Source organism: Hemiscyllium ocellatum, chromosome 11, assembly GCF_020745735.1.
Source record: "Hemiscyllium ocellatum isolate sHemOce1 chromosome 11, sHemOce1.pat.X.cur, whole genome shotgun sequence".
In the NCBI taxonomy this organism is placed as follows: domain Eukaryota; kingdom Metazoa; phylum Chordata; class Chondrichthyes; order Orectolobiformes; family Hemiscylliidae; genus Hemiscyllium; species Hemiscyllium ocellatum.
In genome coordinates, this window is record NC_083411.1 from 70817491 (window position 1) to 70840932 (window position 23442).

At 38.8% G+C, this 23442-nt stretch overlaps 1 protein-coding gene across 2 annotated transcripts in view; it reads left to right on the forward strand.

Moving 5' to 3' along the window:
- The window catches only part of brwd3 (bromodomain and WD repeat domain containing 3), a 111114-nt gene that overhangs the window by 26945 nt on the left and 60727 nt on the right, over window positions 1-23442 (forward strand). The window contains exons 12-20 of one of the 2 annotated variants that reach the window (XM_060832604.1): window positions 596-636; window positions 861-965; window positions 3880-4033; window positions 5613-5747; window positions 6893-7021; window positions 9817-10042; window positions 16065-16250; window positions 17339-17495; window positions 18818-18911. In XM_060832604.1, the coding sequence (XP_060688587.1) occupies window positions 596-636; window positions 861-965; window positions 3880-4033; window positions 5613-5747; window positions 6893-7021; window positions 9817-10042; window positions 16065-16250; window positions 17339-17495; window positions 18818-18911 (1227 nt within the window). The remainder of the gene's footprint in view (window positions 1-595; window positions 637-860; window positions 966-3879; window positions 4034-5612; window positions 5748-6892; window positions 7022-9816; window positions 10043-16064; window positions 16251-17338; window positions 17496-18817; window positions 18912-23442) is intronic. The other variant, XM_060832605.1, reaches the window with a different exon arrangement.

Genomic DNA, 23442 nt, shown 5'->3' on the forward strand with positions numbered 1-23442 from the left:
TCATTAATTGAGTAACTTCCATTATCCAATTCCAGCCATTTACTTCTAAAATGATCTGGAGAAGAGAACATTCCAACAAACTGACAAATTGGAGATGCTGAGAAATTGCAGGCCTATTTGCCCTAACTCCTGCCTTGGGTATTACTTTTTAGAAAAAATGTTAACTTCCTGCTGATTTTAATCATATGTTACTGTTTTTTGTTTGTTTTTCAAGTTAGTGGTTATGTTTCCCCCTATATATTGAAGTCCCATCTCAAACTTACGAAAATACTGCTGTGACCTTATCCCATGAAACAGTAGTAAAAAACACGTCTGAGGCACACAGCAGTCATATTGACCAATGAATGAAATATGTGCTGTCATTGTGCACTTTTGAAAATGTACACATGCAACACTGCATTATTGCAGGCATAATGTAAATAGCGGCACTTTTAGAATGATTTGGGACGATGTCTCTTATGTGCCATATGTTTAAGCTGAGTCAGGATCAAGCATTCATTTTAATTTTTATTGACATTTTTCCTGTACTAATGCATAACTGAATTGACTCATGGAAAAAAACAGAATTTTGTTTGTTTCTTTTGATCTCCTTCAGGATAAAGTGATTGCTATCCAGTTTTGCAACAATAGTCAGAGGTATGTTTTTATGCCTTTCTGATGGTGGGTGCATTTTAATTTTTCTGCCTTTGAGACTATGTTTGCAATCGATCAGTGATTTAAAAATTATCCAGCTTATGATAAAGTGTGCTACAAACATTAAAATTAAAGTAGCTGGTCTTATGTTTCTGTATTTGGTTAAATATTTGTTAGTTAATTTTTACAATGTTCGTTGTTCTTTCTTTCTTTCCAACTGTGGACAGTTTGAGATTTGTTAGTGGTAGCCGTGATGGGACAGCTAGAATCTGGCAGTACCAGCACCAAGAATGGAAAAGTACTATTCTGGATATGTTTATGAAATTACCAGGGTAAGTTATCACAGGTTCATCTACTGAGTATTTTATATCAAAATTTAACATAAAGGTATTCATGCTATCACCATCATAGAGAATATAAAGCTAGCTGTTTCTTATGATTTTCTGCTTTGGGCATTTAAAAACCTTTATTCTAGGACCTGTGTGGCAAAAGTATTGTTCAACCATTGACAGTATTACATGTTTTTGTAATCAAAACTACAAGAGTTAATCTAGCTTTTGTCAGCTGATTTTGGTATTTGTAACCCTTTTGTCTACAGTAATCGCAAATATGGGCCAATTTTGCAGAATACAGAAATACAACAAACTTTGATTTAATCGACACCTTATCAACCTGCGCGTTTCAATAGAGCAGCAAAAGTCATGTACCTCAAATACCACAATCTACCATAATGTCAGTACTTCAGCTATAAATGAAGTATAACAGTGTTGTGTATACCCCTGAATTATGTTTCTATTACTTAGTGTGTTTTTCCATTGATTTTCCAGGGGTGTGTTGATGTTTTTACGTGGATGTTTTTTGAGGAATGTTGATTTGAAGCTTCATTCGGTCAGGGTTTACTGCGGTCTAGATTATCCAGAATATTTGATGGTGCTATACATGCCAGCTAATAAAATGTTTGCTGTAGATACGATTTATGTTACACTCATCAATGAGTCTTTATCAATTGTCTTTATACAGTATTGGTGTGTCAGGAACATTAGCATTATTATTTATTAGAATGGTATTTATTGGCAATTTATTTTAAATTCTGTGCCAAGGCAGATGGGACAAATCTCAGACCTACATCCAATTCATATGACTAACTGATTTCCACTTTGTATGCTGTTTTTCTTTCCTCCTCTTGTCTGGTGAAAACTAAATGTCCGTTGAGAAATTATTCTCCTTACTGTTTGGATTTTACTTTTAAGATCTTCAACAACACATTGATTATTGACAAGCTGCATCCCAAAATAATAATAAAAATCAAGATTTGCTGCATCATATTAGTTTTGTGTTAACCCAATAAATCTCTGGAAGAAACACTTGTGTATGAAGGTCTTTGATTTATATTGTTTTGAATGTCATTGAAAAGCTTGCTTTGAATCATCTTTAGAGTACACTCATTCTCCTGATGTAAGTTCAAAGGTCATGGGTATGTGTTCTGCTCAACATTTAAAGAAATTGACGTAATATTACAGAGAAATGGAGTGCTGGGTGATTCTGCCTCTGTGGTGATAGTTTTAAGTGAAAACTGCAGTCTCGAGTGGAAGTAAAATATTCGAAGGCATTATTTGAAGGCAACCATGGGAACTTTCTTGAATTTCTGACCATCATTTATTCCTCTGAGCAATAACAATCTTGGAAGAGATTTGCATTTTCAGAACCTTTTTTGTGTGTAAGCTTTGTTAGCCTGCTAACACTTCGGATTACCGTCGTTAACTATGAAACATTCTGGAATGCCCTGAAGATGTCAAAAGTGCTATATGAATGTGGATTTGGTATTTTCTTAAACACTGGTTGTTCATCTCTAACTTGAGAAACTATTGACATGCATCAACAACCTTTTGTATAAGGCATATTTTCACTTGATTAAGCTTCAAACATGATCAATTAGTAGATGAATTACTTTGATTATTATTCTGCATATTCAGACAGTTTTGTAAATGAAAACTTGCATGAAAAGATTGTACATTACCAAAATTTCTATCTACCAAATGAAATGTTGTATCCTACAGTGTTAAGATGATCATGGGATTGTTTGAGGACAGAAAGAGGTCACCTAGCCTTATGAGTCTGTACTGTCTCTCCAAAGAACATCTCACAGAGTGTCATTCTCCTGCCTTTCCTGTGTAAATTGCTTGAATGCCTTGATCAAAACTGCTTCCACTGGTCTTGGCTGTGTATTCCAGTCCCTAACTACCTGCTTCTTTTACTGATCACTTCCTTTGTGCCCTCTTGTTCTTTTTTTTTGGATGGAAACATTTTCTCCATATTCATTCTCCCCAATCCTCTTTATTATTTTGAATATTTCAACCAGGTATCTTTTTTGCTTTACCTGCTCCAAGAAAGCAGTTGCAGCCTTTCCAATCTGTCTTTACAACTGAAATTTTGCATTTCTGGAACCATTACCACAAATCTCTTTTGCATTCAATCTTTAATACTTTCATACCTTTTGTGTAAAGTGCACTGCCCAGATCTGGAATCAGTACTTCACGGAGTCTGAGCTCGACTGTTATAAGTTGAGCATGTCTTCCTTGCTTTTGACCTTTGTCCAAAGATACTGTATGCTTTATCAACTGTTCTGACAACCTGACAAAGGGCTTATGCCTGAAACGTTGACCCTCCTGCTCCTAGACTGCTGCCTGACTTGCAGTGCTTTTTCAGGGTGACACTTTTCAACTCTTTTTTTTTCTCTCTGTCAACCTATCTGTCACCTTTTTAATGACACATGCACTGAGATCATAGAATACCCATTTGGTCCTTTGAGTAGCACAGATCCTCTGAGAACCCCCAGTTCCCTACCCCAAAACCCACATTTACCATGGCTAATTTTCCTAGCCTCCATATCACTGGACACTATGGGACAATTTAGCATATCTACTCTCCCTAACCTGCACATCTTTGGACTGTGAAAGGAAGCCAAAGTCTCCCATGGAAACCCACCTAGACGCTGGGCGAACATGCAAACTTCAGACAGTCACTTATGGATTTCAACCTGGGTCCCTAGTGCAATGAGGCAGTGGTGCTGACTACTGAGCCAACTCTGCTCCTGCAAGAGTTGTGCACTTTATAGTTGATTTTCATTATAGAAGTATGTGATATTTGCTTTCATTCTGTAGTCTATTTATATTCTTCTGCATTGTGGTTAAATGAGATAATGTCAGTGTGGTGTGGATATCTAATTTTTGTTCTTCCTTGTGTTAGAAATAATCCACTTCCGACAGAGGACAAAGTCAGTAAGCTGAAAGTAACTATGGTAGCATGGGATCGCTCTGACCACAAAGTCATCACAGCAGTGAACAACTTCCACCTGAAAGTGTGGAACTCCTACACTGGACAGCTGCTTCATGTTCTTTCCGTAAGTAAACTAACAAGTATTGTAAATTACATACATGATTTAATGTTGTCAGCTGTCTCTTGATTCAGGCACAGTGTCTACTCTGGGTTGCTAGTTTCTGCTATAGGTCTTCATATGACTGAACTGGCTAATTCTTGACCTTTGCTCATGTGGCTATGACCTCCTGTGAGGTAGTGGGATTATATGAAGTGAAGATTTTGCTTTCTGTTTCCCCTTCTACCATCGCTGTTTTATCATCAAAATGTTTGGACTTAGGAAGATATGGCTTGATGGGCACATCACCGCTTTGGCAAACACATCTGTCATTTATGCCAATGCTGCTATGCTTCAAAAATAGATTCTGAATGGCTTTGTGATTTTGTCCATGTCCTTCCTGGAAGACTAGCCACATAAAATGAGTAAACAAGGCCTGGCATAGTACATGTTTTCCAGCAATACAGACATGGTACCCTTGTCCATCATAGTTGATTCTGTAGCAGTTTTGGCTGAGTGCTTGCAGAGCTGACTTCAAGCTAAATGGGAGAGCCATCAATTTGGAAAATATAATTGGCATTACTGGGGAATTTCTCTAATACTCTTCTGTGCTGTTTTTGCAGTCTTACAGTAGCATGGTAATAATGACTGCCCTTTACACCAGGAATTTTGTTGACTTGCATAGATCTTTGTTGTCAAAGCACTCATTACCATAGTTTGTAAAAGCTGAGTCGCCACATTTGCTTTGGTGTTGGATCTCCTTGAGTCGTGGCATTTTGAGAGAGGTGACTTCCAAAGCATTTACAGGGATGTAATTTTTGATTGGCCAAAATCTGGATCAATGAGTTTTGTTTGCCAAAGTTTGAGTTTCTTGCATGTAGCGTTGAAGAGAGCAAAAATGGCTTGCAAGTCAGATGCTTGAATATCTTAAATTACCTACTACTTGAGGCTGGGAAAATCCTGCCTGAGACTGTCTTATACAATTGTCTCAAAACCTGAAGTCTGAGAGGGGAGTTCTTTTTCATCCTGCATACTTCAGAGGAAGTCTTGATGCGAGCAAAGGCCTAACAGGATTGAAGACCTTTGCTTGAATGCCATCAGGGCCTCAGACTGTGGTGGTTTTCATCTGTTTGAATGATTATTACTTGTAAGTCATTGAAGCAGGAAACCTATTTTTGATATGTGTTTTGCTGTGGTATCATCCTGGTACTGAGGGCAGACTCCATATTGCACCCAAAATTCTAGTGTCTGATTGGACTCGTGGAAAAGTAAAGTACGTTGAATTGTCCATGATTCATTTCACCAATTTTAAATGTAAGCATGAAAGATGATGGTGAAATGTGTTCCATTCCCAAATGTATATGAGTCATGGCAGTATATATTGTAATTACAGTGACATAATAGTAGAAGTTAAATAGAAATGGGCACATCTGTTTTTCTCTCTACAGATACTGCCAGACCTGCTGAGTTTCTCTAGTGTGTTCAGTTTTAATTTTTAGCATCCTGAACATTTTAATTTTAATTCTGTAACTTGGATTTTTTAAAAATGTCAGTGATGTTTAAATGTGGAAGTCTTTATAACTGTGACTTTTTTTTCTACTTATAGGGTCATGATGATGAAGTTTTTGTTTTGGAAGCTCATCCGTTTGATTCCAGGATTATGTTATCTGCTGGGCATGACGGCAACATATTCATCTGGGACCTTTCAAAAGGTGCCAAACTTCGGAACTTTTTTAACATGGTAAGCATTTTGTTTAGTCTGTAGGTGAAGCCTCGTTTAAGTATGTAGATATGTCATTATTACCCTGTCTTATTACCCTCTGCAGAACCTGTGCACTGCTGAAAAAATAAACGCATCTTGTCAATGTTTTCATCTTAGACTGATTTAGAATTTGCAAGAATATCAATGCAGTGGCGAGAGCACGTTTATGCTGTATGAGAAGAGTGAAATGATTGGCTAGTTGACTCTGACTGATAGAAGTGTTACCATAGGGAATGTTTCAGTTAGATGATGACTGGTTGTTAGCTGCCAAGCTTTATTTAAACTTAATAGCCGTGTTGACTCTAATAAGGACTTTGCCTTAGAGAATGGTTTATTTCACAAGGCAATGCCTCTAAATGTCCGAGAGCATTTGTCAAGCAATCGGGATGCTCTTTTCATTTAAGTATGAACAGCTTATCCCCAATACTTTGGTATTCATGTGAATTGCCCTGATGAATGCAAGCCACACAAGTTCGATAAAATGTCACTTTTCTTTCCAGCGATATGACGGTATTAATTTTCTTAAATAAAATTTCTAACCAAACACAATTCATAATAGAGACTTTACATCTAACTGTCAATCATTGTTGGAATTGAAAAACCAATTGATTCACTTGTTTGCTTTTAAAATATCTATTTTACAGTGTTTCTGTAAGTGTGATTGAAAAGAGACCTTTTATGGAAGCTCTTTATGTTACATTTGTCAGGGCAAGTGACAAATTTCAAATAATGCAAATTTATATGACAGGAGAAAAAGATGATTGGTCATTGGTAAAATAGGAGCACCAAAGCAATCTATTTATGTTTTGAGTCTTTACTAGAGTGTTTGAGGTGACCATGGTCACCTGTTGCTTTCTCCATGGGATGATTGAACTGCTTTAACTGACCATGTGACTGTTTGAAATTTGGGTTTCTTGCATTTGTCCTGATGGAAGAGAAAATGTTTCAGCAACATATCTCTTGTATAACAGTATTTTAGTTCAGTGTTGCCAAATGGCTGTGTAAAATGTGCACAGTTTTATCAGTAGATTGTCAGGGTTTGTTGGACGTATCATGGGAGTAAGATGCAAAACATTGTTTAATCTGTCAGAGTAACCAAAAGGGCTTTTATTTATTTTCTACAGATTGAAGGTCAGGGTCATGGTGCTGTGTTTGATTGTAAATTCTCTGCAGATGGGCAGCATTTCGCATGCACTGACTCTCATGGACATTTACTGATCTTTGGATTTGGCTGCAGTAAATCATATGAAAAGGTAGGTATGAGTGTTTGTATTCTGGAAAATACATTTTTCTCTACAGGAATGACCTGTACAGGTTTTGATATGAACCTGAATGAATAAGGACCTATAGTGAACAGATTTTTTCATTGTGCATGCCCCATGAATGAATAATGTTGGGTGGACGAGTATATATTGTCAGTCCCTAGTTGCCCTTGAGAGGTTGGTGCACTGTTACATTGAGCTCCTGCAGTCAATTTGGTAGAAGTAGACATGCATTGCCATTGGGGCAGAAGTTCCAGGATTTTGATCCAGTGCCTGTGAAGAAATGACAATATCTTTTCCAAGTTTCTCAACATCCTAACTTGGAGAGAACTTGCAGATAGTTCTGTTCCCATCTGTCTGCAGTCTTTGTCTTTCTAGATGGGTTTTGAAGGTACTGCCTGAGGAGCCTTGCTTAATTTCAGCTGTGAATATTATAGGTAGTATACATTGACACAAAACATCAACGGTAGAAGGTGTGAATGTTTGTGGTTGTGGTGCCAGTCACACAGGCTGCTTTGTCTAGGATGATGTCAAGCATATTGAATGTTGTTGGAGCTGTACTCCTCCAAATAATTGAGTATGCCATGCAACACTTGGCTTATACGTTGCAGATGTTGGGCAGATTTGGCGAGTCACTGCAGGATTCCTAGCTTTTGACCTGCTCTTGCAGCCACTATATTAATATGGCCGATTTAAGTTCAGTTTCAGGTTAATGCTAAACCCTAGCATGTTGATAGTGGAGAATTCGGTGGTAGTAATGCCATTGAACATCAAGGAATGATGGCTAGGTTCATTCTTTGGAGTAGGTCATTGCCTGGCACATCTGTGGCACAAAAGTTGGTTGCTGCTTATTAGCCAAAACCTGGATATAGTCCAGGTCATGTTGTATTTGGGCATGGAATGCTTCAGTATCTGTACTTAACATTGTGCAGTCATCAGTGAACATCTTAATTCTGACGTTATGGAGTGAAGGTCGTTGTGGGAACAGCTGAAAATGGTTCGGTAAAGGACACTACTGAGAGGAACTCTCCTGCAGTGATGTCTTGGAACTGAAATGACTGACTTCTAACCACTACATTCATCTTCTGTTTGTGCTAGGTTTGACTCCAGCTAACAGAGTTCTCCAGTGGTGCTCTTCACCTTCCTAACTGGAACAATCCCCTTAATTTCCTGCTGGAGTGGCAAATCTCAATATTGTAAATGGCAAAATGTTCAACCAGGGTTGCTTGCAGTACAGAGTGAAAACCACTCCATCCATTCTTATTGAGCTGTGGTACACAACGGTGCTTTCATGTGAGGACATGAAGGCTGAACACGCAAACAATAGCAGTGTGTTGAGAGAGATGTATAAGAGAATGGGTTTTTAGGCCAAAGAACAAAAAAAAACTATCTCTCAGCCTGCCCCTTGACTGGATGATATGAATTATTTCTTGTACCTTGTGAGCCTTTTGTTCAATTAGGGTAGACATTGATGATAAATACAACATCATCTCCAGTGTGCTCATGTAGCCTTTGGCCATCTGTTTTGACAAAGATTTCAAACCTGATGCCAAACTTGTTTACAAGGTGGTTGTGCTGTCTGCCCTTCTGTATACATTGAGACTGTGAGAATGTACACCAGACATTTCAGATCCCTAGAGAAATGTTACTCTATTATGTCTCCGCAAAATACAGCAAATCCAGTGGCAAGTTAGGAGCTCCAAAATAGTTGTCTTCCGCTGGGGCTAACATCTACACAATGAGACATTTGTTACATTCATTTAGTTGTATTGCCCAGGCCACATTGTTGCATTAAGAACAGAAATTGCTGATGAAATTCAACAGATCTGGCAGCACTGGTGGAGAGAAAGCAGTCAGCATTTGAGATCCAGTAACATTTTTTCTTCAAAAGTAATGGTAGCTAGGAAAAGGTATATCTGCTGAAGGTAAGGTGGGGTAACAAGGAGTGAGCAATAGCTGGCAGAGAGAGAGAGAGCGCGAGAGTGTGTGTTGTTTTTTGGCTGTTCAGTCACTTCAGCATACACAGTTCTGGAGTGGAAGAAAGTCGTTCTTGATCCTGAGAGACTGGTTGAGGAACTGACTAGGAAACATATTGCTTCTTCATTGCTCAATAAAAGTCCTGGAGCTCAGTCCCTAATGGCAAATTGGGAGCACTTTCAGCATGTGGATTGAAGTAGTTCAAGGAGGCAGTTCACGACATCTGAGTTGACTGCTAACCTTACCAACAATACCTGCATCTTGTGAATACATTTTTAAAAAAGCTGCTTAAACTTCAGGATTGTCCAGGAAGCTCTAAGGCTATCTTTTTAGCTTAGCTGATCATAACCTATGACGTTGGTCATGGTTCCCCCAGATGAGGGAGAGAGAAATTTCCCAAAGAATTATTCATTTTTGTTTTCCTGTTGGAAATTTTGGTTGTGTGTATAAAATGAGAACATGATCATATCTGAATGGTAGCTGCCTACCGGTTTAACACTTTGTTGGATCTTAAACTTAGTTCATATGAGAATGTCAGATGTTTGCTGCTGTGACCTGGAGGCACCTCTGCCTTTATAAATGGAAGACTGAAAATTATTTGTAGAGTGGGGAAGGAGGAGGAAGTGGTGGAGGGAGATGATGAAGCAGTGTGATCTCCAGATTGTTTTTTTCCTCAAACCTTTTAAAAGGATGAATGATGCCATATTCCTCTTAAGTCAATATGTTAATAGGTTTAATGTTATGATCTGCTCTCTTGCATTGCCAGGATTTGAATTTAATGGTAACTTTTTTTATTTTGTCCATAATAGATCCCGGACCAAATGTTTTTTCATACTGATTACCGTCCACTTATCCGTGATTCCAACAATTATGTCCTGGATGAACAGACGCAGCAAGCACCTCATCTCATGCCGCCCCCGTTTCTAGTTGATGTTGATGGAAATCCTCATCTAACTCAATACCAACGATTGGTGCCTGGTCGGGAGAATTGCATGGATGAGCAACTTGTTCCACAGTTGGGGTACATGGCAAATGGTGAGAATGGACTCTCTTGAACTAATTCAAGTAAATAGATCTTAATTTCTGAGCTTCCCCCTGTCAATAATCACTTGCTAATTGGCATGATTGACCATTTAGAAAATTCAGTGGCACTGCTTGTGAGTTCTGTGGGTTCTTAAGTGGCTGATCAGATCCATTCAAGAGCCACATCTATAACCATGTGTTTGGCTATCGATTTTGGTACCTTTATCTTTGAGACAGTTTTGAGCTGGTGTTCCGTGTATTTGGTGAGCAGGAGAATCCTGCTGGACTTCACGTTCCTGACTCATTCCTTTCCAGCATTGAGAGTACTTTCCAACCCTGGCATTGAGATCACAAAGGGGAATAATTTTATCTTTGTTTGGGATGTTGGTGAGTGTGGTGTCCAGAATGGAGGGGAAGTCGTCTTTGAACTTGTCAGTGGGGCATAGATTCTCTCAACTGCTGCCTGCTAGTTGGCAAGTTGCAGACAGAGTCATGAGGCAATTATTGATACCAACAGGGGGCTCATAGTTTGCTGAGGATGATGAATCTAATTCCATGCTTCTTGGGTTGATACTTTGGTTTTTCTCTCTAGAAGAGGTGTAACCCACCAGTTTGTTTCCCCAGCTGCTCTTTGATATAGAGTAACATTTTCATTATTGAAGTGCCTGAGTTTAGGGGCAACAAAGGCATTACTGCAGATGATTGCTTTGCTTGTTATCCATGATGTTTTGTACATTCTAGGTTCCAAGATTTGAGTTTGACTTGGATTTTCGGCTGGAGATATGGGAGACTGCTAGATGTGGTTTTCCAGCTAAATTGGAACAGACTATTTTAAGAGCACCTTTTTTAGTCTGTTCCCCTTGCATGGAGAGCAGAGTAGATCCTAAAGAGGCTCACTCAGTTGTTTTAAAAAAAATGTTCAGAAATGATGACCTGTTCTTACTTCAAAAGTGAAATGACACTCAGACTCTACCACTTATGTGGAGAAAATGAGGACTGTAGATGTTGGAGATCAGAGTTGAGTGTGTGGTGCTGGAAAAGCACAGCCGGTCAGACAGCATCTGAGAAGCAGGAGAATTGACATTTAGAGTAGGGCTTATGCCGGAAACATCGATTTCCCCTGCTGCTTTGATGCTGCCTGACCGACTGTGCTTTTCCAGCACCACATTTTCCACCACCTATATGCCAGTCTGAAGCTAGGAACTTTCAGATCTTTCAATCCTGTCCCTGCCTTCTCTTGCTGATCACTGCAGGGCTTGTGTTGTGTTGAGGTGGGTTGAATTACTCAAGGTAGATGCCTTCTGCAGGACGTATTTTAACATGGGGAAGCTGTTGCACATCAGGCACTGTCATTGACAAGTCCAATTCCAGTGGCAAAGAAACCTTGACAACTAGGGACCTGCCTATTGCTGATAGGCTTCATCCATTGTTGCAGCTGTTGATATTACATGAATTGCCATGGGTTGCGCTTTGGTTTCACTTCTCCAATCTTGCTATTATTGGTGACCCTGCTAGGAATTGAAAACTCCTATTGCCATTGGTCTCAGGATCAAAGGAAAATCTGATTCCCTCTTCCACAGCAAGGTGACAATCCACTGAAAAGTGAAGTCGTACAGTGTTATAGTTTCAGTTAATTGATTTCATTTAAGGGAGTTTTTTTTGGTTGTTAGATGCATGGATGACTTTGCGTACTGTAAATCATTAACCAGTTTATGACATACCTTCATGATAATATCAATTTAAATAATATTTTTCTCAATGATCTGAAATCACAAACCTTAACTACTTCCTTAAACTTAAAAATGATTAGAAGTAGCTTCTGTAAGTATAAACTTTGTCTAAATTTGTATATGGGTTTTGACTTTTTCTTTTTGAATGAAAGACTATATTAACAGTAGGTGACTCTTACATGAGAGATGAGGAATCTTCCTTCTGAAATAATGTGCCTCTTTTAAATCGGAAGTTCTGTACATTAGTGCACACTAAAAACAAATTAAAGGTTCAGAGCCAATTTTGTATGTTGTATCACAGGCTCACTGAGAACAGTAGTAGACCATTCAGCTCCTTTGCCTACGACACCATTTAATTGGATAATAGTCAGTGTTCCCTCCTGGTTCATTTTTTCACCTTTTGCTCCATTTGCTTGAAAACTATTCCCAATAAAAATAAAAATTGCTGATCATGATTTTCAAAGTCCAGTTGACTCAGCACCCACAACATTTGGGGATAAGAATTCCAAACCTACACTGCCTTTTATGTTGAAAATTTCTTTCTAATTTTGTTACTCAATTACCTAACTTAAATTTTAAAATCATGTTTTCTTTCTTTTTATACTTCCACCAGAGGAAGTAGGTTCAGCATAGAGTAATATCAAGTCTTCTATATTCACATGATTCATCTGTACTGTTTCTCTTAACTTGCTGTTATCTGGATTTGCCTATGCCAAGTTCTTCCATTCCTTTTGAAATTTTTAAATGTACTGAAAAGTTCAAACTCTAGAATAGATCCCTGGGCTCCACCACAGCTTTTATCCCCACTTTAATACTTTGCAACCAATTTTTTGCATAGGACAAGGGAGAAGGAGTAGGCCATTGGGCTCCTCAAGCCTACTCCGCTGTCGAAATAAGTTCATGGCTAGTCTGATAAGAACTCAAATCAATCTACCACTGATAAACTCATCCCTTGATTAACAAGAACATAATCTATCTCTGCCTTAAATATTTTCCACTTCTACCACCTTTTTCAGGAAGAGAGTTCTTGAGATTTGTGATGAGAAAATAATCTTTCTCTAATCTCCTATTTTTAATGGGTAACCCCTGATCTTTAAACATGTCCCAGAGTTCTTGACCCTGCTATTAAAGACATGGAGTGCTGCAGTTGGACTGGGGTGGACAAAGTTAAAAATGACAACACCCAGGTTATAGTCCAAAAGGTTTATTTGGAAACATTAGCTTTCGGAGCACTGCTCCTTTGGTAGGTAGCTAGTGAGGCAGATCATAGGACATAGAATTTATAGTAAAAGGTCACCGTGTCATACAATTGATGCGATGTATTGAACAAACCTAGATTGATATTAAGTCTTAGAACAGGGATACAGATTTCGATTTATTAATATGGAAATTCTAGAATCCCTTTCAAGTCATAGTCCCGAGATTACTTAAAGTTTTGCATAAACGAAAAAGGTGACATCTCAGCTCAGACGTTGCATTAAAGCTGTGAAGTTAGTCTGTCCTGTTTCCAAAGTAGGAATTTATAAAATGTGACCTGAACTGACTGTCTATTGATTGTGTGCTGTTTGGGCAAAATAGAATGTATCTGCAAATACAGTTCTCTTCCCCCCCCCCCCCGCCTCCTAGATTTTTAGGGTGTGTGTATGCTTGAGAGAGTGAACGCGAGTATGTGATGGAATATTTGCCTTTGAGGAGGTGAGAGTGCGTCTGTGTCTGAGAGAGAGCGTGTGTATCAGAGTGTCTGTGTGAGTGTTACCATGTGTATGTGAGAGCATATACTGTAGTGTGACATGAATCCAAGGGACCCAATTGAGGCCATCCTCATGGGCTCTGAACTTGACTATCCGCCTCTGCTCGGTGACTCTGCGTTGTAGTGTATCTAGAAGTCTGCGTTGGAGGACGGTTACCTGGCGATCCGATGCTGAATGTCCATGACCCCTGAACTGTTCCCCGATTGGGAGGGAACAGCCCTCTCTGGCAGTTGTTGTGTGATGTCTATTTTTCTGTTATCGTAGTATCTTCTTGGTCTTGCCCATATACAATGCTTCAGGCCATCTTTGCCTGCAGCGTATGAGAGTATTGCCTATCTCCTGAGGCCCACTGATCATTGCCCACTGTTTTCTCCCACAAGTTGCTCTAAGCTGTTGCTTTAAACTGCTAAGTCAGAGATTTTATCATTTGTAAACAATTGCTTTGTGTCTGCTGTGAAGGAGCGAAAGAAGAACTTTTAAGGGTAAGATCAGTGAACTGAAGGACTTGTGAAACAAAATGGAACGCCTACTAGAACCCTGAGGATTGATGCTATTGAACTCTTTGCCCACTTTCTTTTTCTCCTCCTTCATCTATGCTGCCAGCATCTTTTGTTTTTGTTTCTGTTTCTGTCTGTCTGTGAAAGTTTTAAGAGGACTCAAGTTTTAACCAGTGAGCCATAAGTTGATATTTCATTGCTGTTTACTTGTGATTTGAATCTATTTATTTGTATTAAATAGTAGCATATGTTAAGCATAGAAACTTGGTCTGTGTTTTCTGTTGACCTGTTTCTCAGTTGGGTAATATGAGGACTTTGTGATATCAGCAGGAATAGTAGTGTCTGATTTGCAGCATGCTACCCCAGTGAGGTGTAACATATCTCCTTATTTTCCATTATTAATTTTCCAGACACAGTTCCTATTAGGACCATGCTCCTCTTTTTATTTTTTTTAAAAGGTACTTCATATAAATTCTTCCCACCCTTTTTGCTATTTCTGGCAAGACTTTTGTTATACTCTTATGGGCGGCGCAGTGGTTAGCACTGCTGCCTCAAAGCGCCAGACACCCAGGTTCAATTCCCGCTTCAGGCGACTGTCTGTGTGGAGTTTGCACATTCTCCCTGTGTCTGTGTGGGTTTCCTCCGGGTGCTCCAGTTTCCTCCCACAGTCCAAAAATGTGCAGGTTAGGTGAATCGGCCATGCTAAATTGCCCGTAGTGTTAGGTGAAGGGGTAAATGTAGGGGAATGAGTCTGGGTGGGTCGCTCTTCGGAGGGTCGATTGGACTTGTTGGGCCGAAGGGCCTGTTTCCACATTGTAAGTAATCTAATCTAATCATAACTATCCCTCATTACCTGTTGGATTATTCAAATATTCTGTCCAATCTGCTGGCCTGCAGATAATATCATTAAATAATATTATTTCCCGTCAAGCTTGACACGATCTTTAACCTTTCTTCATAACCACAGATAGTGGTTCTGTCCCTTGAGATTTTTCTTAATCTTTGTATGTATTTATTCTGCACATTCTGAGAGACCTCCTTTTTAATGTCTGCATCATTCTTTCTTTATCTGTCTTTTAGGAGAAAGTGCGGTCTGCAGATGCTGGAGATCAGAGCTGAAAATGTGTTGCTGGAAAAGCGCAGCAGGTCAGGCATCATCCAAGGAACAGGAAAGTCGACTTTTCAGGCATAAGCCCTTAATCAGGAACCTGATTCCTGATGAAGGGCTTATGCCCAAAACGTCGAATTTCCTGTTCCTTGGATGCTGCCTGACCTGCTGCGCTTATCTATCTTTTAGCCTAATTCGTCTGTTCTCTTTAGCCAGCTCTGCTTTCATGCCATCATAATTATCCTGACTTAAACTTTAACACTATAGTCTTGGATCCACTTCTCGCACGCTCTCTCTCGCTCTCACACTCAATATGAATGTAAAATCCAGTCATTATGGTTGCTGCTCCCTCTTGGTGCCTTCACAATGAGATCCTGCCTCCCTGCACAATACCACATTTAATGTTCCCTACTCTCTGGCTCCAGAACATGTTATTCTAAGAAAATATCCCACAAAAGTGCTACAATCTCCTCATTTGGTCTATATGACTCTTCCAACCTTTATGTAGATTAAAATCTCCCATGGTTCTTATTTTGCCTTTCTAACAAGCTCCTACTATGTATTTCCTTCTGCTTCAATCTACTGTGCCATTGCTACTTGAGGTCTGTACACTGCTTCCATAAGTTACTACTTACCTTTTATAATTTTTAAAAAATCTCTATCCAGGCAATGCATTTTAGTTTAGTGCGAGTACCTCCTTGTGCAAGTATCGTCATCCACTAACTCCAGACTGATGGCCATATCCAGTTATGTGCATTCTCATTTTGGTTTATTGTAGATTGAAGAGTCAGTTGAAACATTTGTGAAACCAAGTAGATTTTTACAGCTTCCCATGAAAATAAAGTGTGCTTGTGTTCAGTTGTATATTGTGATTTTTGATTCCAAGTTTGGTCTATATCTTGTGTGTGTATTTAGTATGGAAATATAAACACCATGACTCTCTTCTAGGTGATGGTGATGTAGTGGAGCAGGTCATCAGCCAGCAGACAGATGATCAGTATGAGAATGACCAAGAGCCCAGCCTTCTTGATGATGCTGTCAGGGAGCTCCAACGAGAACATGACCTGAGGCAAGGAAACCAAGGAGCAGCTGTGTCGGGTGGCCCTTACAGTAGCTCAAACTTGCTGAACAGTGGTGGGTAACACTGCAGATAATGAAATATGGCAGAGTTCAATTCTATCCTGAAATGTTATCTCACTTACTTTCAAGCAGATGAATTAACTTCTTAAAAATATTGCATACATGATTTCAATGCAAAGAATGTACATTTTAAAAAAAAATGTACATTACATTTAAAAAAAAATCATAGTACTAAACTGAGTTGCAGTTATACGATAGAGTTTGAAACCTCTTTGTGAGAGCCTCCAAAACTCTTAACTGAATGCACTGATGGTTTAATTTGTTTGTAGAGTTCGGTTGATGTACAAAGACTTCAATTTCCCTTTTATTATGGAGCAGGTTGCCTTTTATCCTGTGTCAGTGAAGTACAGAACTTTTTAAACATTAAAGTCGCACTGAATATAAATAAATTAAAGATAAATCCTGGATTATTACAATCACGTTAATCTGTTCTCAAAAAGGGGTAAAGCATTCCATAAGTTTTTTTGTTTTGTGAATTGAGTCCTGATGGTAAACCATGCAAGGAAAACAAAAGTGATCTTTGCATAACTAATGACATGAAAGAGTATCGGGATAATTATATACTACATCCAGTAGCAACTGTTGGTTGCTTGTTTGTATCTTGCTCAGCTGAAGTAATCTAATTGGGTGAGGTATAAAACTTGTATCCAACCTGTCTGTTTCCCAAATAGGAGGATAGAATCCACACAGCCCCTCTTCCTACACCCTATTATCACCACCAGTTTATCAGTTAAGGATCTGATTTAATGGTGAAAATTCTATTTCCTCTTGTACAACTAATTATCAATATAGATAATTTTGTAATGTGGCATGTTGCATTTCCTTTATTTGCCACTTTACTATTCTTTTATTGTTCTGCAAAATGCTAGTGAGCTGCATACTTTGGTAGTGTAGCCCAAGCATTGTTGAATCAACAAATGCATCAGATTTGAAGACACAGATGAAGTGTTTCTCTTAATTTTTAACGGCTTTAATTAATCCTAAATTATCAGGATATTTTTAAGCTCTGAATATATATTGTTCTGAATATGTCAGTGCATGTTTTTCAAATATGTAATCAAAATAAACATTTCATGTTTTAGCCTTGCTGTCCCCCATTGGACTTCGCCGAAGTGGTCAAATAGAAGGTGTTCGCCAAATGCATAATAATGCCCCTCGGAGTCAGATGGCTACAGAGAGAGACCTGATGGCTTGGAGCCGAAGGGTTGTAGTCATGGAGCTTCCACCTGGAATTAGCAGGTAGACATAAGTTGGGTATTTTTAATACACAATATATTTCAAAATTGATCTTAATAAGACCAGTTACTTCAACTCAGTGTAAACACTTTGTGAAACCATGAGACCTAGAAATACTAGCCTTTTTTCTCTATTTTGAAAAACTAAAAGGTGTTTTCATTTGAATCCTGGTCATGTTGTCCATCAGCAAGGCTATGCACTTCAGTTTCATTGTTACTGCAAATAAGAATGAAAGATAAGAAGGAGTTGTTCAATTGTTCCTTGTTCTGCCTTTCTACATCAAGAATCTGTTTAACTCAACTGTGTGTATATTCACTATCCAGCCTTCACTGCTCTGTTGTAGAGAATTCAAATATGAACTCAGAAAAAAATCTATCTCATTGCTCCCTTAAATGGGAGGATCTTTAATTTGAAAATATACATGGGCAATATCTAGGGTTCTGAAAAGTATGTATTTCAAGGCCCTATTTTAATTTTGGGTTAAGGCCCTTTCTCTAAAGTCTCTGAGATTCAGGTTTTTATCAGGTTGATTAATATCGGTACACTCCATACATCTGACTTCATTGTAAAGTTTTCATGACTAATTGTTAGATTATGATTGTTAGTCTTGACTTGGGAAAAATTCTCTATGTTTATGCAGACTGTTAAGCCATTCTGTAAAAAGGCTTGTATAGTTTGATGTATATCTGATATCGTGGCTATGTAGATGCAGAAGTAAAGTTTTTACTTGGAGGGAAAGTTTGTAAATTACTGAATGAATATACCATTATATTAGAGAGTAATGGATGGCTTCGTTTTGTAGTTTAATTCTTTTTTAATGTGGTACTGTGTGACTTGGCAAACTGGAATGGTTTGAACGGCAGATGTTTCCTATTTGGTAGTTGTAGTTGTTATTCAAAGGGCCAAAAATCTCTCAACACCAGGTTATAGTCCAACATGTTTATTTGAAATCTCAAGCTTTCAGAGCAGCACTCCATCAGATGAAGTCACCTGACGAAGGAGCGTTGCTCTGAACGCTTGTGATTTCAAATAACCTGTTAGACAATAACCTGGTGCCATGTGATTTTTAACTTCATCCACCCCAGTCCAACGCCATCACCTATTTATCCTAATTATCAAAGAGGACCTTCTTTACAATATAGCTACTTGTGTATCTTGAATGCAAATTTGAACAGAATGTTTAGCCCACAAATTTTGAATTTATCAGAATGTAGTTCTGTTTTCCTTGGTGCATTACCCACACATTTAGGAAGGCCAAATAAATATGTACATGAATGTTCTTAGGAAGAAATGAATATTATCCACTTAAAAGTCCTCCATTTCAGGTTTCAGGAGGAACTTCGACTAGGTAAAGGCGATGGAGAAATTAACTTGTACACAATTGAAAAGAAACGTAAACCACTACAACCAACACAGAAGGTAAACAGAAAGAAAAGTGTTCATTGTGCACAGTTCTGCCATCAATGTTTAGTTTTAGCACTCCCTTCCTAATTATACAGCTCATCTTGTTTGCAGTGCCTTTGGAATTGACTGACCTAGCAATTTTCAGTTGCCTTCTGGAAATTCTTGTAGCATGTTATTCAAATAACAATCGGCTGACTGAATCAGTATGCATTTTCAGTGATGTTTTAAGAAGGAATCCTGACTGGAAGCATTTAAGATGTGAGAATTTGGTATGAGTCAAATTACAATTTCTTTGCTACCATTTTGAGCAATAAATCCTCTATATAGAAGTAGATGGGTGCATCAAACATTGGTACTATACTTCCATGACAGTTAAAAATGGGCTGTTTAATTTGGCATTGAAAATATGGTGGGCAAATATTTAAAGTACCTGGCTGATGGGAGAGGAGCAGGGTTGGGTCATTCCTTCATATTTAAATTTCTGGTGGTATTTTGTTTTAGGTTACTTTGGCATTTCACTCTTTATTGGCAAAGTGAATGTGTATAAACTTGTATTTGGCCTTGAACACTTGTAGGTTATTGATGTGATTTTTTTTGAAGAGTAGGAGCAGAAGTAGTTCATTCATCTGAGTCTGCTCTGCTATTCAGTGATCTGATAATCCTTATTCAACTTTGCTGCTTTTTTCAATATACCTTGATTCCCTTACTAATTAAAAGTCTACATCTCAGTCTTGAATATTCTTGATAGTCCAGCCTCTACACCCATCTACAGTAAAGACTTCCACAGGTTCGCCACCCCTTGAAGAGGAGAAATTCCTCTTCGCCGGTCTTAAATTTGCAAACCCCTTATTCTGAAATTATGCCCTCTGGTCCTAGACTCGTCCCAGAACCTTTCGGCATTTATCCTGTCAAACTCCCCAAGAATCTTGAACATTTCAATAAGGTCACCTCAAATTTTTCTATATTCCATTGAGTAGAGACCTAACTTACTCACCTTCTCTTTATAAAACAATCCCTTCATACCTGGGATCAGCCTATTGAGCCTTCTCTGGACTTGGTCCAATGTCAGTGTATCTTTCCCTTACAAAGAGGCCCAAAACTGATCACAAATCCAGCTGTAATCTGACTAGATCCTTGTATTGTTTAGCAAAACCTCCCTACTTTTATACTCCATTCCCTTTGACATAAAGGCCAATATTCCATTTGGTTTTGTTACTACTCACTGAACTTTTATACTAGCTTTTTGTGAGTTATCTACCAAGGACTGTCAAATCCCTTTTGTGCTGTAGCTTTCTGCAGTGTTTCTCCATTTAAATAATATTCAGCAACTCCTCTTCCTGTCAGAGTTAAAAATCGTGCAACACCAGGTTACAGTGCAGCAGGTTTATTTGGAAGCAGCAACTCTCAGAGCACTGCTTCATCAGGAGGTTGTGGAGTACAAGATTGTAAGACAGAATTTATAACAAAAGTTTACAGTGTGATGCAAGTCAAATTATATATTGAAGAAGACTTGGATTAGTTAAGTTTCTCATCTCTTAGAATGACCACGTTGGTTTCAGTAAGAACCAAGCATCTTTTACTCCTCAACTTACAATCTTATACACCACAACCACCTGATGAAGGTACAGAGTTCCGAAAAGTAGTGCTTCCAAATAAACCTGTCGGACTATAACCTGGTGTTGTATGATTTTTAACTTTGTACACACCAGTCCAACACTGGCACCTCCAAATCTTCCTGTCAAGATGTATAATATCATATTTTTTTCTACATTCAATCTGCTAAGATTTTGCCAAACTGCCTATAAGCCTCTGTAGACTTTGTCATCCTCATCACTTGCCTTCCCACCTATTTTTGCATTACCTGCAAACTTGGCTATAATACGTTCACAGTTCTCATTCAATTTATTAATATTTTAAATAATTGTGGCCCCAGTCCTGATTCCTGTGATACTCCACTAGTCCCTGGGGTGCTATCCTGAAATGCTGCCACTTCATTCGAACTGTCTTCTATTAAAGTAATACAAGACATCAGTTCTGAAGGAGGGCCATGTTATCTCTGTTTTCTCTGCATAAATATGACCAGACCTACTTAGTTTTCCAGCAATTTGTATTTCTTTGTCTTCTATTAGGTACACAATCCTTGAAACGGAGGTAATATACTATCCCCAACACCATGGGCTCTTCTCTTAAGTAACCTAACAAATACTACCTTAAATGCCACCTCAAAATCCAAATATATTGCATTCACTGCTTACCTTTTATCTATCATGTGCGTTACCAGTTCAAAAAGTTTAAATAAATTTGTCAGGAATGATTTCCCTCGGTGATCTCAGCTGATGCTTTTACCAAGCCTACATACTAAAGACTTAGGAGTGCTGTCAAATTTGTCTCCATGGAGGACAGAGACTGAGGTGATGGATCCCAGACTGCAGAGAACAATCTGGGAGCTGTGCAGGCCAAACAAAAGGTTGACACAATTGTAATTTGAACCTGTGCTGTGAATCAGAGGTTATTGGAATCAGCTAGGAAGTAACCAGTTCTAATGGCAAAGCAGGACTGTAATATGGAAGCCTCACCTGTTGGATGGGGAGAATTCTTACAAGAGGAGATGACAGCCCACAAAAGTTGTGTTCTCAGTTAAAAAAGAATTAAAGACAATGGTGTTGATCTCTGAAAATTTACAATGTTTTACCTTAAAGTTTTTTTTAAGAAAAGAGTAAGAAATTTATGTACTGATCTTACAAGAGAATTTGCCTATGGAAGTAGAAATCATGACTTAAATTATATTGAACCTTGGTAAGAACACCCTTGGAAGTGTTGTGTCTAGTTTTGATCACATTACTGATAGGAAGAGATAGTTATCCTCGTGCTGCAAAGGTTCTCCATGCTAACTCTGAAATGAAGGAATTGGCCTGTGGGTTAAAATCAACTAAACTGGGTCTATATTGTCAATTAACATAAAACATAGAACAGTAGAACACAGGGATAGGCCTTTCTGCTCACCATGTCTGCACTGACCATGATACAGTTCTAAGGTAATCCCATCTGCCTACACATGGTATGTATCCCACTAATTCCAGTCTAGTCATGTGTCTTAAATGTTGCTATCATATCTGCTTCTACGACCAACCCAGCAGTATGTTCCAGGCACCTACTAGCCTCTATATTTGAAAAACAAACTTGCTTTACACATGTCCTTTTAAAGATCTTCTCTCCCCTCCACCACTACCACCCCAGCTTAAACATGTGCATCGTAATATTTGACATTTCCACCCTAGGAAAAAGTACACCCCCACCAACCCATACCTCATTATTTTATACGCTTGTATCAAGTCAGCCCTCAGCCTCTGATGCTTCAGCAAAATCCATCCAAATTCTCCTCTATAACTTGTATGCTGTAATCCAGGCAACATCCTGGTAAACTTCTTTACACCCTCTCCAAAAACTCCATGTTCTGTAGTGTGGGAACCAGGACTGTAGAAATGTTGCCTAACTAAAAATTTATACAGCTGGAACTGTTTCACACAGGGTGATTCATATGTGGAATGAACAGTCAGAGGAAGTGATAGATGCAGGTTTAGTTAGAATGTTCAAAATACATTTGGACAGGTACATGAACAGGAAAGGTTTAGAGATGTGAGTCAAACACAGGTAAGTGGTACTAGCTTAGTTTGGGAAACTTGGACGTGTTGGACCAAAGGGTTTATTTCTGTGCTGCTGTCTCTGACTCTCTAACCTGATTTGCTAACTGAGGCAATGTGCTTTTTGCCTTGTGGACTACCTTAATCATTTGTGTCACTTTTTCAGGTACCTATAGACTTGCACCCAAGATCCTTATGTACTTTAGTGCTCCCACAGGTCCTGCCATTTGCCATACAGTTTCCCCTCTCATTTTTCCTCCAAAATGCACCACTTGTCCAGATTAAACTCTATCTGCCCTTTTTCTGCCCAGCTTTCCGACTGATCTACATCCTATGTCCTTTTGATGTTCTTCACCATCCACGACTCCAGCAATTTTCATGTCATCTGCAAACTTGCTAATCAGGTCATCTGTGAATAGCAGAAGTCCCAGCACTGCTCCTTGCAGAACCATACTGGTCATGGACCTCCAATCAGAAAAACACCCCTCCACAACAACCCTCTGTGTTTTTTGACCAAGCCAATTTTATATTCAACTTGCCAACTCGCTATGTATCCCACGTGACATAATCTTTTAGACCAGCGTACCATGAAGGACCTTGTCAAATACTTTAGCAAAGTCCATGTAGACAATATCCCTTGCCTTACCCTCATCTGTCATCTTTTTTGCTTCCTCAAAAAACTTAGTTGGGTTTGTGAGATAAGATCTCCCTTGCACAGAGCTATGCTGTTTATCCCTAATCAGTCCATTTTTCAGGTACATGTAAATCCTGTCCCTAAGAATCTTCTTCAATAATTTCCTTACCATTGACATAAGGCTCACCATAATTTCCTGGATTATCCCTGTTGCCGTTCTTAGCCAAGGAACGACTTTGGCTATTTGCCAGTCTCTGGGACCTGACCAGTA